Source organism: Neofelis nebulosa, chromosome 9 (assembly GCF_028018385.1).
Source record: "Neofelis nebulosa isolate mNeoNeb1 chromosome 9, mNeoNeb1.pri, whole genome shotgun sequence".
NCBI lineage: Eukaryota > Metazoa > Chordata > Mammalia > Carnivora > Felidae > Neofelis > Neofelis nebulosa.
In genome coordinates, this window is record NC_080790.1 from 25,687,614 (window position 1) to 25,701,961 (window position 14,348).

The window sequence follows — 14,348 nt, forward strand, 5'->3', positions numbered from 1 at the left end:
CCAACGATGAAAGGTAGTCCAAGACTACATTTGGCTCAATCTCTCACCCACTTGCTGATAGCTTCGGCCAAGTTCAGGAACAAGGTGGGCAGGAGGCTCCATCTTGCCAACCTCAGGGGTAAAGACTGAGGCACACAGCATGTGCTTCCAAGAGTGACCCGCAGGCCCCCTTCCCCAGAAGCACCTTTGGGGCTCCATCCCAGCCCCACTGAGTCGGAATCTCTGAGAGCAGTGCCCAGGAAACTGCATTTTTAACAAACACCCCACAAGTTCTAAGCACTAGAGTTTGGGGCGCACCAGATCTTCAGCAGAGGACAGACTAGCGCATCTGCCTTGTGACAAAAGGCCCCATGACCTCAGCCTTGAGGGCTCCTGAACAGGGACTCACCGCCACAGACTTGACCTGCTTCCCAGCAAACCAGCGCAGCTGCTCCAAAACACCTTTGAACACCTCTGTTTGGTGGGCAGGAAGGTTGGCAACTGCATCGAGCAGTGTCTTTTCCACAAAGCTCAAGGGACACGAGGCTCCGAAGGAGATACCTGGGAACACATGCGCAGAAAAACAGCGATTCCCTTCACAGTTCAGAAAACATTAGGACACACAGCCCCTACGATGCTTTACTGGTACCTGAGTGACGATGAACCAGCTCTCACATCCTTATAAGGATGAGGAAATTAACGCCCAGAGAGGTGAAGTGACTTGCCCCATGCCACCCAGCTAATACACCAGCCAGGACTCAACTACAGCCCTCTTGATCCTACAACCAGAATGCTCTCTTCTCTAAACCAGTGGTTCTCATCGCAATAAAATCAGATCTCTGAGGGAGAAGTCCTGTTTTTTTTTGAAAGTGCCCAAGATCTCCCAGCACTGACCCCCTCCCCCTGTGAGCGATTCTAATGTGGAGCCAGGATTGAGAATGACTGTGGAGAATCTCACAGCCCCCCTTGCCCACTGGCAGTCTGCCACAGATGCTCAGTGGAGGAAGGCAATGAAGGGGGTCCCTGCTCCCCACGCAAGGCAGCTCCAGGAGAAGCAGGTGGCAGCGGAGCCAAAGGAGAGGCTCTCCTGGCACCGGCCACCCCTCCCAAGGGACCCATCCCCAGCATCCCAGCCTTCCGTGGGCTCAGGGCAAACCCCCCCTTACCCTCAGGTCCATGCTCCACTGAATTCAGCTCAGGGATCCAGGCTGGGCAGACCATCTTAGGAAACAGCTTATTCTTAAATTTCATCTCAATGCCTCGAGAAAAACAAGAAACCCGAAGTTAACAGGCTTCTACCAGGCGGGCCTCGGCATTGTTCCCACCACACACACAGGACCTATGACATATTCACGATCGCATCATGCTCTGTGGGTGTCTTAGGACTGGCAGGTGCAGGAGATAAGATGTGGGGTTCAGTGCGGTTTCCACACTATCAGCCAGCAAACTTGTCTTTCTCTCCCTCCCCCCAAAAATCCTAGTGGAATTCAGATGAGATGAAATTCTTTTTTGCCTTTTGATTTCTTTTATCACCCAGAAAAGCTTCCTTTTTTTTAAATTTAGCTTTCTGACTCTGTGCTTGGACCTTCAACACCTTCAGATTTTCTGCTCTTCAGTAAGGAGAGCCTGCTTGATCCTGTCATACACACTTCGCACACATGGAACCACCGTAGGCCCTGCTGACGTGTCTTTTAGTGTTAAATGAGATGAAATGTGAATTAACCTGTGTGTTGAGTGTGTGTCTGTGTGTGGGACAGGGGTGGGGGATAATAGATGAAGCCGCAGCATGCTAAAATATGTCAGGAACCCGTGTAAGCACTTTACATGTTTTAACTCATTAAATCCTCACAATAGCCTTGGGAGATACTGTGATTTTCAGTTTATAGGAAGAGAAACCGAGGCACAGGAAGGTGAGGCTCTTGCCCACATTACACAGCTAAGAACAGACAATTCTTAGAGTTGGGGTATAATAGTCCTAATAACACGAAAGTCTAGCATTCAGACAAAAAGGAAAATCGTCTGAGAGAGAAAACATCAAATCTGCCTCCTGGTCCCCGACACCTGCCTGAGCAGGACTTTGCAGGACCACACGTCTCTACCGGCCTTCTGTCAAGTTAGAAAGGTCTGTGAGCAGACGCCCCTCTGTTCTGTTCCTGAGACCTGGTTAGCTCTGCACCTCCCAGCCCCTCCCACAGACCTACAGATGGGAAGGTTCAAAAAGAAATGTCTGACCATCCTCCCCACCCTCTCAGGGGCTATTCAGAGTGTCTGATGGGTGGCCCAGGCTTTGAGGAGTCTGGCCTGTTTGAATACCGGTTCCGAGGATAAAGACTGAAGACAGAGGCCATCCGTGGCCTGTCTTGACAAGGTTCTCTCTATGCCCAGCTTCCCCAGCACCCTACCCTGGCTGTCAGTGGTTACACTGCTGTGTGTATATATAAGGGAGATGGGGTGAGGCAGAGGGAGTGGTCGTAAGAAATTCCCTCTCACTTGGAGCTCATGAAATTTTTATAGATTCCCTTCTATTAGAATCTAACTGGGTCCAGGATGTTAGGTGACCCATGACAAGGAATATGTCACATGTCAAAGGAGATCAAGGACTCTTCCAGACAGTCGTCCTCCACTTTAACTCATGCTGCCCTGGACCCCAGGGCCACAGCTACGCAGACCCTCAGGACCACATCACCTGAGGCACATCTCACAGGCCACCCTGCCATCCCAGCGTGTCCACGTTACTGCAGCTGGGGTCTCTGTGCCACACCTGTGCTCACGGGGCCAGGGCCGCATCTGTACCCTGCTAGCTTAGAGCCAAGCCAGGCCCTCCTCTCTGTGTCCTCAGATCCAACAAAAACCCAGGACCCAGGGGACTCTTTCCAGAACAACAGCCAGGAGTCTCCCACAGGATGGTTGTGGCGGCTTAAAAGTATGTCGATTGCCCCGAAACCAGAGGTCCTCTAAGACCTTGGCTATGCCACGATCCTCTCCTTGGAGCCTCCCTGGGCTTGGGAGCCAGCAAAGGAGAAAAGGGCCAAGCCAGCTCCAGGAACGGATGGACATTAGCAGCGACCTGGGCACCTCTGCTTCCGTCCCTTCGAGCACTGGGGAAGAGAGCTACACATCCCCCAGCCACCCTGGCCCATTCACGTATTGTGAGCTTCACGTCCCAGGTGGTGGCAGGAACAGGGCCGGTGGCCACAGTTGTGGGCAACACAGACACAGTCACATTGGCACATCTCTCCTTTGCCTTTACCACATCACCCCCCAGAAAAAGTGGGGGACAAGAGAATGTCATTTCTGGAACCCCTAGCATCTGTCACTGGCCTAGAACCTTGACTTCCACTGCTCCCCCCTCACTTCCACTGGGAGGTACTCCAGAGAACGAACAAAGACACTGATCTGGGTAGCCCAGCTCCTCCCACAGTTCCCGGCACATAGCTGGCACCCGACGTGTTTCCGGAGAGCGGTCAGTAAGGATCTCATCCAATACTCAGAACAGCCCTTTGAGGAGGTGTTATTCTTCCCTGTATATAATGGGAACCAGGGCCAGGGGAGGAAAAGCAAGTTTTCTGAGGACACACAGCCAGCATGGGGTTACCCAGGCAGACTGGCCCCCTGCAGGCTGCAGGCCGGGCCCATTCTCACCGATCTCCGTGTTCCCCACCACCAGCTTGGCCTCGGGGTCCTGGGCTTTGAGGTCCAGCAGCTCCTGCAGGGTTGAGGCCTGGATCCAGGTCACTCGCTCGCCTTCAAAACGCAGCTGCTTCTGAGGAGTATCTTTCAACCTCTGGAAAATGTAGTTTCTTGCCACACAGTCTCCTTCCTACGGCCATTCCCTGATGAATTTAGGTCCCCAAAGGGGTCTAGTCTTCTACTGATTCGTTCAATACTGAATTCAGAATGAGGATCCAGGTCCGGGGAGAAGGGAGGGGAACTTGCACGAACTGAGGCAGGGAGGACGTGGCACACACATGATCTCACTTAGGCTTTAGGAGACCTCCGGGGAGGAAGCATCGTTAGCCCAACCTTTCACAGGTGCAGGATGAACCTGAGGACCCAGGAGGTTATGGGACCTTCACCTGCCACCAGGTGACCTGAACTGTTCTGACCAAAAGCCCAGGTTCAGTGCAGTGCCCCCTGCCCCACCCCCGCTGTCCCCAGCAGGTGCAGTGGACAAGGTGTGGGGGGGACGAGGTAGCAAAGGAAGGGGTGTCAGGAGGAAACGCAGCAGAGGCTGGTTCTAGTGTGTGAGGGGTGACGTGGGGCTGGGCGAGAGAAACCCCAAATCAAACTGACAGTTTGTTCAAGGTTGCACGATCCAGAGAAAGGTGTGCCGGTGGCCTGCCCCAAAGCCCTTCCTTCTGTCCCATTGGACTCAACAGGCTGTCTTCATGTGCTCAACACCCCCAGGGAATCTGCACTCGGGAACTTAGAGAGAGGCACGATTCTTTCCTTGCCATGAATGTGGGAGCGAAGAAGCAGAATCGTCACGGTGGGAGGGTGGGTGTGAGAGTGTCCTTAAACCAGAGCAGCAAGCCATGCATTGTGCCCTCTGAGTACAGCTTTGCTTCTTTGTTGTTGGTTTGTAAAATAATGGACTGCTTGCAAGGAGGAGAATAGGTGCTAAGGGACTTACTTTTACATTCGACGTAGCCAGGTCAGCAGATGCTTCTGGAGCACCTGTTACTCTACACAGGGTCCTGGAGGGATCCACTCTCTGTGCTCAGAGTGACATGTGTGCGACAAGTGTGGGTCCCTTTGGGAGTATGTGACAGAGGGACTTGACCTCCAGTGTCAGAAGGAGAAAGGAAAACCCAAAGGACAAGGACACAAAGGTCCCCATTGGTATGAATAAAGTGGGTCTCCAGGGGCTCATGGCACACAGACTTAGCGGGGCCTCTCCGCGGGGCATCACCTACCAGCAACTCTGGGGGGAAGATGGGCTCCTGGGTGGGATCCAGGGGCATGAACTCCTCCGGGTTGAATAGAGATGGCGAGAGAGTGATCTGCTGGGAAAGGGAACAGATGAGTGATACCTCATCTCCTCCTCTAAAACGCCTGTATGATCTACCCAATCCTTTGTCCAAGCGAGCTTGTTTGCACCTCCCCATCCCCACCCCAGCAGGCTTGGCGGGGGCCGTGCTGCTCCTGGGAGGCAGGAACAAGGAGGTCTCGCCAGAGGCCCCGGGGCTAATGTGCACATTCATCCCCCACTCAGGGTGGGCATCAACGTTTCCTCTTCTGGCCGCACTGCTGAGGTTGTGAAGAGAGTCCGCTGCTCCTTGGATCTGAGATTGGCCCCCAGGCTTCCAGAGAAAGGAGGCCCCACTCACCTTGTGGTCTGTCTTCTGGTTCATGCAACAGTTCAGGTCATTCCCATTTCCTCCACAGCACCCACCATCCTAGAAAGATGACAGATATTCACACAGAAATATTTGCAAAGAGTTTGCACAGAAGCTACAGACCCTGGATCATGAATATTCAACGAAATTGAGGCCTGCTGCTGTGCCAGCATCAGTAGAAACAGCCGCCAGCCGCTCCCATTCCACTGACCTCTGCGCAGACGGAAGACCTCTGCTCTAACCATTCTCCCTTTCTTGGTTGATGGAGACTAAGTCACTCATGACTAGACAAGTAAGATCTCTCCTGGAAGCACCAGGAAATTTTGAGAAAATGTCTCTATTAAAGCTAAGTCCTACTCTACCAAAACATATCTTTAGCTCCATTTTCTCCCTTTATTCTCTGGGCCCCCAAGAGCCTCTACTTCTACATCAGTCAAGCTCTGAGGGGGCCCGGATGGCCTCTTTCCAGGCTGGGGTCTTGTGGAGCTCCTTCAAAGCATGTCTGGGCCCAGTGTTGGGTTCAAAGAGGTGTCCAGCCAGTGTGCCAGATGACCTCACGAAAGCTAGACATACTTCCCTCCTCACTGTGATCCTATGCTTGAGGATGGGTACAGGTCTGATGACCCATCACCCTGGGGAAAGACTAGCTCAAGATCTTTCAGGGTGCCAGGGGCAGAACACAGGGTAGAGCTCCCAGAACGAAGGAAATGAGGGTGGGGAAGGGGTGGGTCCACCTGAGTGATCCATCCTGAGAAGATGGGAGTCTCAGCTCAGGACCTGGGAGACACTCTAGAATCATGGAATCATGCTCAGAGACAAAGGTGGGAGAAATTCCCAGACATTGCCCCGGGCACCCCTCCAAGGCAGCCAGTTCCTACAGCAGCAGGTCTGGGGTGGCCCTTCTGCACTTGAATCATGGGAAACACCATTCCGTGCTGCCAGTTCCCAAGGGATGAGTCACACCCCCACTAGTGGGCCCAGGAAAGTCCCCAAAGGGCCACGGAGGCTGAAAGTATGGCCTTTAAGAAAGTGCTGTTAGACCTGTCACCAACAGAGAACCCTGCCCTGGTCTCAGTCCCTGCACGTGCTGCCCCATGCACAGCCACCTTCTGCACTCACAGCCTTGCCTTGGACGTCACAGTGCTGTCTCCTCTGGACCCTCCCACCACGGCCTTGCCTTTTCCTCTGAAAGAAATAAATGTCCCTGTAGTGTCTCTTCTCAGCTGTCTTCCTGGAGAGGGGTGATGCAGGAGAATCATCAGGCCCTAACCAAAGCGAGAGAACCTGCATACAGCAAGCCATCGGCCTCGCTCACCCGGTGCTTGGCAGGGGAAGGATATATTTCACCAAAGTACCCTTTCCGGATGAAGTGTCAGCTCATTCTTCCTGACATTGTTCTTCTTGATAATCCATTGCCATGGCCATGACATAAATTACTGGGATGTACAATAATGTGTCACTCCCTCAATGTCTAATGTCAATGAGGTTGGATAAGGCTGGGTTTTTCTCCCCTGGAGAGATTTCTCCTTTTCTCAGCGTACTAGACTACTAGGCTTGTGCTCGTTTTACTGTTCCTCCATTTCCTTCCCTGCTGCTAGATGGACAGTGCCATTTCTTGCTGTGAACAGTGTGCCTCCTTCCGGCAAATCCTCCTCACTTACCTAATGTGTGCTATGGGCATGAAAATGAGGTAGGCAGGTTTGTTAGAATGGTGGGTAAAGTCAGAGTTCAAAGGTTCTGAATAAGACCTTGGGGACGGGGTCTCCAACGAGTAGTGTGCATGAGCTTCTGAGCACACCCTGTGTGCGAGTCATTTGGGGAGCTCAGTCCTCTCAGCTCTACACCGCCTGGCAGCTGGTCGAGGACCATTTCAACGATGATAAAACTCCAACCCTGAGAAGGGACATAACCATCTACTACACTCAAAAGCCCTTCACTTTTTCAGAAAGTAGGAGAGCTGATAAGATTGTAGCTCTTTGAGAAGCCTCTTAAGAAATAAATATGTGGGCGAGATTAACAATCCTTGGCTCTCAGGGAAGCTTGAGCAATTTATGTAGATCAAATATTGCGTGAGAGAAGAAATACTTAATATTTAAGATGTGCCAGGCACTGTTCTAAGGGCTTTACAAGAAGTACTTTCCACAAACACTATAAGAATTATTATAGGCATTATTATAATTTCATAATATTATTATAATTATATATGTATTATTATAACGTTATAATATTGTATGTGCCATTATAATCCCCATTTGAGAAACAAGGAAATTGCCCAGGGTCATACATCGGGTAAGTGAATGACTCGGATTTGAACCCACGTCTGCAGACTCCAAGACTGGAGGAGTCTTTGGATCTTTTTCATTTAAATCCACATCTCCTTGTTCTTTGTCATCAAACGCCTTCAGCAGAGTGGGCTGCCCTCCCTCCCATAGGCTCTGTGTCTCCACTCTTTGTGGTCATCTGGATACAATATCCTTTTCCTAATGTAGCACCCCGAAAGGTCAGTGAAAGGCATCTGACTCTGCCCCCAACCCAAAATTAAATTGAGATGAGACAGTTTGAGGTCAGAGTCAACTCGACCCTGTTGGGGGTCAGGTAGAAGCTGGGGAGAGAAGCCAAGAAGGGAGAGGCCAGCCCTCTGTCCGCCTCCCCTGGCAGATGGCAGGTGTGTGTCGTGTTTATGTAATCAGCGCCCGCACAGCCAGCCCCAGACTTCTCCCTCGGAGGTGTACGAACACTGCAGGGATTCACACACTGTCTGGAGACCTCATTAGCAGGTTTATAGGCCCCACAGAGTGCCAACCACGGAAAGCAGCTGGGAGAGGAAGGAGGAGAGGCGCAGCTGTGGGGTGGGCTGGGTTGTTACTTAACACCAGGGCTCAGCACTTGGGCCACAAGAGCACTGTCAGACCCAAATGCCCTGGAGGAAATTAGCCTTGGGCATCGTGCTTCTTCCAGGAACAAGCCTTCCCTGGAAGGGAAGTCCTCGTGCTACTGACGTGGACGGAACAAAGACAACAGAGTCCAATGCAGGTAGATCCACCAGCTGGCCATCCCCCCTTTTCCTCTTCCTCCAGGGGCCCTTGGACCCTGCCAACTGGGATTTTGGAGTGTCGCTGCTTGAGGAGCTGTCCCAGAGCCCCCACTTACCCTGGCAAAGGTCCGGAAGCCCTGGAGGATGGGTCTGTAGCCCGTGCAGCGACACAGGTTTCCTGTGGGCCAAGGGACAAAGCTGCATTGTCAGCACAGGCACCGGGGGCAGGTGAGGGGCTTGTGACTTTACTCTAGCTCAGTTGAATACTCACTTTACATATTCTGTTGTCTCTGCCTGGAACACCCTGTCCTCCTCCTCATATTTCTGACTTCAAAACATCTATCACTTCTTCCAGGAAGCCTTCCTACACTGCCCAGACCGAATCAGGTGTCTTCTGAGCGCTCCCCTGGTATCTGGTCATGGCCTTCTCAATGAGTTTATCAAACTACATTATAATCTCTCTTCCCATTCAGACTGCAAACTCCGTGAGCATAGAGACCATCTTTCATCCCCTGGGACATCCCTGTGTCCCTTGTACCTTGTATAGTGCCTGACATATGATAGGACTCAATACAACTGATTGAGTCAATGATGAATTGAAATGGTGAAAGGATGCAAGTCTTCTCTGTTCAATTCAGAGGCACAGACACCATGCCCAGGGTTCTGGGCCCATTCACAAAAGACCAAGTGGGAAGCCAGTTCCTGCCCAAGGCTCAGAATCACAGCCACCTTCCTCATTAAGTGGCCTTTGCAGGATCCTGTCTAATAAAAGCTGAGAAGAATGGAAGCCATGTGACTAGCCTCTGTGGAATTTTCCACATGATCTCCTCCTGTGCCAACCAGGCAGTGCCACCCCATCCGAGTGCTGAAGGACACCTCGGGAAGATGAACACTAAGGCAGGAGACCCAGGAGGTCTCCAGACCATGTGAGTGGTCTTCAAACTCAGAGAGGGCTAAGCTCCCAGCAGACCGTAGCCATCACGCTGGGGTACCTGAGCCTTTCCTCCAAAAGGCAGTGTCCCATCTCCCAACCCATTCCTGGCTGACACTCTGGCCCTTCCCTAACCTCCGAGAGCCCCAGCTGCTATTCGACCCCTTAGGCTGTGCCTCCAGGCCCGTACCTTGGAAGGCATCCTCGATCTCCTCAATGGTGGGCTCAGGCTGGTTCCGGAGCAGCGTGTACATGCTCATGACGATGCCAGGGGTGCAGAATCCACACTGGGAGCCATGGCTTTTGGCAATTCTCTCCTAAAAGGGACAGACCACGTAGACATATGCATTGGCACAAACGCTCTCAGGCTCTCTAGATGACCCAGCTGAAGCCAGTCCACGTCGACAGGTGGCATGGGGTAGCAGTCACTGCACAAAGTCAGTCTTAGTGCCGACTGTGGCCTTGGCCAGGCTACCAACCCTCTCGGGAGCCACAGGCCCCTCATCTGTATCATGACGACCACTCTAGTACTTATCTCTGGGTCTGTGATGAGGATTTAATGACATAATTCACATGACACCCTTGACATTATCATACTTGGCACATAACAGGTAGTCGACCAATGCTAGTTATTCACAGAAAAGCCTCTTCAAAGAAAACTGACCAGTAGAACCGGAAGGGCTTCTCACCCTCCATTCTTTGCACTGAACACAGGACAAAGCAGGCCCAGAGTTTTAAAAGATTTAGCCAAAATCGCACATGGTGAATGGAAGAGCTGTGTCATATTCTTTTAATACACTAGCCTGCAATCCAAATCAATCAGCAGTTTAAAAACATTTTTTATGTTTATTCACTTTTCAGAGACAGGCAGAGACAGAGTGTGAGCAGGGGAGTGTCAGAGAAAGAGGGACACACAGAATCCAAAGCAGGCTCCAGACTCTGAGCTGTCTACACAGAGCCCGACACAGGGCTCGAACCCAAGAACTGTGAGATCATGACCTGAGTCGAAGTCAGAGGCTTAACCAACTGAGCCACCCTGGCGCCCCTCAGTCAGCGTTTATTAAGAATGAGATGAACGTGGGCGCCAACTTGGAAGTAGGAAGAATTCGAGCAAAGCGTAGTGTCATAGGAACCACAAGAAAAAAGCCAATGGAAAAGCAGAAGTGAAATATGGCTCTACAACTTACTTGGGACCAAAATAAGTGCATTGGGAATAAGAATCTGTACCATTGGAAATGAGGGTTTGGGCTGATTATTCAGACATGATCCCTGTGGTTAAACTGTTCTGTCTTTCATCTGCTTGTTTCAAAGCAAATTACAAGGCTCAAATTAACCCTCTAACATCTCCTGCTGGTTGGAAAAGTTTAATGATTTCCCCCTATTGCTCCCTAAGAAAGGAAGCCATAGAGGTGAACCATTACTCCTGTGACCTCAGGTGACTGGTCAGGACATGCCTCCCCTAGAATATAGCCAGCTTGCTCAGCCAGAGGCCCTGGCCCCACATTCACGTAAAAGTGCCCAAGAAAGGCACGATCTGAGCAACATGTCTCCTCAAAAGGCCAGTGGGCCTGCCTCTGGTACCTTCTGTGACTATAATGTCCAGAAGAGCCCTGCATCAGTTTCCCCACACAAAGAACTCTGGAAACAATGGCCTTCCCTTCCCACAGTGCTCTGCTGTCATTTCCTTCCACGTTGCCCCAAAGCATTGGAATCTCTCCACAAAACCTCTCAGATTACTGTCCACTCTTTGTACCTAATTTCCATCCACTGCCAGGTGGCCTGATACCATCAGGAAAAAAGCCTCGGTCCGACATTCAGATGCCTCTATTCTCTTCTTAAGCCCGTCCTAACCTCCATGTTAGTGACGATAGAGGCATTGTAGTTCACATCTGTATTTTCTGCAGGCAGGACATGAGAGGAGCCATGGGATTACCATTCGAGGGAGCAGGGAATAGGCAGCCTTCTTAATCAAGAGCACAGAGCTTTTGGAATCTTGAATATGAGATGACAGGGGTTCCCTAAGCACACTCGGGGGACTGGGTGGGGAGATCCATCGCCCCTCCCCCCTCCAGGTCTGGCATGACCCGACTGCCCTGGCCACCAGATCTGGTTGACCTCATGGTTCCCTTGGGGTCATGTAATGGTCCCAGGAGGGAGCTTTAGACCGGGGCCTCATCTTTCCACCTCACCACCCCCAGAGGAGATGGAGAGGTGGCCGGGCCACAGCACCTCCCGGCCAGGCAGTGACACTCAGCCTCACATTCCAAAGCAAGTCTGTAGCCCTTGCCTGAGCTTCTGTTTCCTCCAGTTACCTGCACAGGATGCAGCCTCGACTTGGTGCTTCCTATTCCTTCCACAGTCGTCACGGCAACATGATGCAAAGAACAGATGGGGGCCAGGCAGGCATTGGCAGAAAAGTGACTGGAGCCCCAGATTGAGGTCATTTCATTGTTCACACAGGCCATCAGAGACTTTGAGATGCTTTGTGTCATTACTCCTCACTCTACGTTACATTCTGGCCTTTTCCGCAGCTGTCCTCAAGCCTCCACCAAGGACTCTGGGCTAGCAACAAAGGAAGCCCCCCCCCGCCATGCCCCGGGGAGACACGAGCCCCTGCAGGGTCCTATGGAGCATGCATCAGTGCATCCTAGGCCTCCGAGCTGGAGCACAGGCGCCAGGGTCACCCGCAGTCACCTCTTAGCCCGACCCTGGAGGCTGAGTCAAGAGGAAGTTGCCACAGGTTCCAGGCCCAGCGCATGCTCCTCTCTCTGTAGGGCCCTTCTGAAGCCTCTCTGCAGTTTCAGAAGCTCCAGTCCCTTTTGCTCCCCAGCTCTCAGCTACCTCCTTTTCTCCCATGCTCTGTGGGGAACAGGGAGGGGCAGTCCCCGGGGAACATGAGACACCAGCCCTTTACACAGAGCTTCCTGATATCCATTTACTCAACATCAGTTACTGAGGGCCAGTGACATGCCAGGCATTCTGCTGGGGGCTGAGGAAATGGAGGTGTGTACAATGCTCTTTAGAAGTCTGTGGTCAACTCAGGAAAATAGAAGCCAGCATAAAGATGCAATCTAAAGAGTTTATAGTAAGCGTTTCAGGAGGGCTGAGCACAGGGTGCTGTGGGGCCTGCACAGACAAGGGGTACCCAACCCAACCTTAGGAGGTCAAGGAAGGCTTCCCGGAGGAGGTAATATTTTACCCAGTCCAAAAGACCTAGCAAGAGTTAGCCAAGTAAAGAAGGCCTAGAAAAAGGGCACTCTAAGACTTGGATAACAACTTATGCAAAGACCAGGAAATCAGAGGGAAGAGAGTGTTAGGAGTCCATAGTTGTCCCAAGGGTGGGATGCTGGTCCCACGAAGGGAGAAAGCTGGAGATGGAAAGGTGGGGCACACCTTCCTCTATGGGCCATGAGTGCTAAGCACAGTGATTGGACTTTATCCCGTAGGCAGTTGAGACCAAGTAAAGCATTTTGTGGGATGGGAAATTAATCTGGATCTTAGAAAGGTCTCAGGAGAGTCTGGGTGGCTCAGTCAGTTAAGCCTCTGACTTTGGCTCAGGTTATGATCTTGCGGTTTGTTAGTTCGAGCCCCGCCTCAGGCTCTGTGCTGACAGCTGAAGCCTGGAGCCTTCTTCGGATTCTGTGTCTCCCTCTCTCTCTGCCCCTCGCGCATCATGCTCTGTCTCTCTCTTTCTCAAAAATAAATCAACATCAAGAAAGGTCTCGTGTGCATGCACACACACACATGCACACACACACTCACAACGTGACCCCTGCATCACAGTCCTTGCATGGACAATCAGGTAGCCGGCAAAGGATACATGATCTTGTTCTGGAAACGATCATACTTGGAAAGCATCACCGTGCAAGCCCCGCAGCCCCCTTCTCCACAGCCCAGCTTGGTCCCACTCAGCCCCACTGGATGGTCAAGGGTTAAGGAACATGAACTCACAGAAGTGTCTTTGCTGGGCTGCTGGGAAGTGCATGTGCAGAGTCAGCTATCGCCCCACATAGGCTCAAGCCCCTCAACCCAAGGAGGTAGCAGACCCACACAGCCTCTGTCTCCAGAAAAGCCTGCACTGCACCCCGGAAGGCAGAGAATGGGATCATCCCCAATGCACAGAAGAAAGGTATCAAGGTCCCATCAGACAGCACCCAAGTATTCCCTGGGACTGGGGTCCCACTGCTCTCCAATCCTGGAGACTTTTCTTGACTGCGGGGTCTTCCTGGCATGCTCTTCTAGGCTCCCAACCCTGTGGTCTCACTGGGCCGGTGAATCTGGCACCTAAAAGGCTGAGCATGTGGGGCAGCCCTCACACATCATCTTGGCTGGGTATGCAATGAATCCACTCCAGCCGGAAAGAGACTTTGATCTCTTCTGGGACCTACTGAGTTCCAACTCTTCACCTTGAACCTTTTGGGTTGATGAAGTCCAGGAACCAAAATTAGGGTTGGATGAGGGGCTTTTGAATATCCACCCATAGGCTATGTGAACATAAATTAAAAGGAACATTCTTTGAGGTTGGGGACCACTATTGGAGCCATCTCTTACATACACTGGCAGGAATTGATAACTTTGAGTTTGTTAACACGCCTAAGGAATAGGCTATTCTAGAGAACAGCACTTAAAGCAGCCCCTTTGCCTGAGACACACCATCTATGTGCCTGCTTTCCCAGTGGGCTGCAGGCCTCTAAGCCATCCAGCTATCTGCCAAAGAGGGAGTTCATTATCACTGGTCATTTCCCACACTGGCAAGATGAAATTAATAACTAATGATGATATAGTATCTAACACTTGAAAAATACACCCATGGGAACATTTGATCTTCACAATAATTTAGTGAGCAAGTGGGGTAGGAGGTACTATTTCCCCACAGATTAAAACAAAACAAAACAAACTGAGGGCCAGGACGTAATGTGAGCACTGCAAGGCAACACAGACCTTCAATTTGCCTTGTGTTAGGGCCTAAACACTATCATCTGACTCCAGATCTGGGGGCTCCTCTTTCACCATGCAGCTACCTCTTTCAAAACACATTTGGGAAATGCTCTTTGTGCCCTAAGTT

At 51.5% G+C, this 14,348-nt stretch overlaps 1 protein-coding gene across 2 annotated transcripts in view; it reads right to left on the reverse strand.

Moving 5' to 3' along the window:
- Nucleotides 1-14,348, reverse strand: part of LOC131484586 (xanthine dehydrogenase/oxidase-like) — a 58,314-nt gene that overhangs the window by 35,472 nt on the left and 8,494 nt on the right. Inside the window, exons 3-11 of one of the 2 annotated variants that reach the window (XM_058682965.1) lie at nt 13,104-13,200; nt 11,596-11,704; nt 9,474-9,600; nt 8,469-8,530; nt 5,310-5,378; nt 4,896-4,982; nt 3,622-3,763; nt 1,146-1,238; nt 389-540 (exon numbers count right to left, since the gene is read on the reverse strand). In XM_058682965.1, the coding sequence (XP_058538948.1) occupies nt 389-540; nt 1,146-1,238; nt 3,622-3,763; nt 4,896-4,982; nt 5,310-5,378; nt 8,469-8,530; nt 9,474-9,600; nt 11,596-11,704; nt 13,104-13,200 (938 nt within the window). Of the gene's footprint in view, nt 1-388; nt 541-1,145; nt 1,239-3,621; nt 3,764-4,895; nt 4,986-5,309; nt 5,379-8,468; nt 8,531-9,473; nt 9,601-11,595; nt 11,705-13,103; nt 13,201-14,348 lie in introns of both variants that reach the window. The other variant, XM_058682964.1, reaches the window with a different exon arrangement.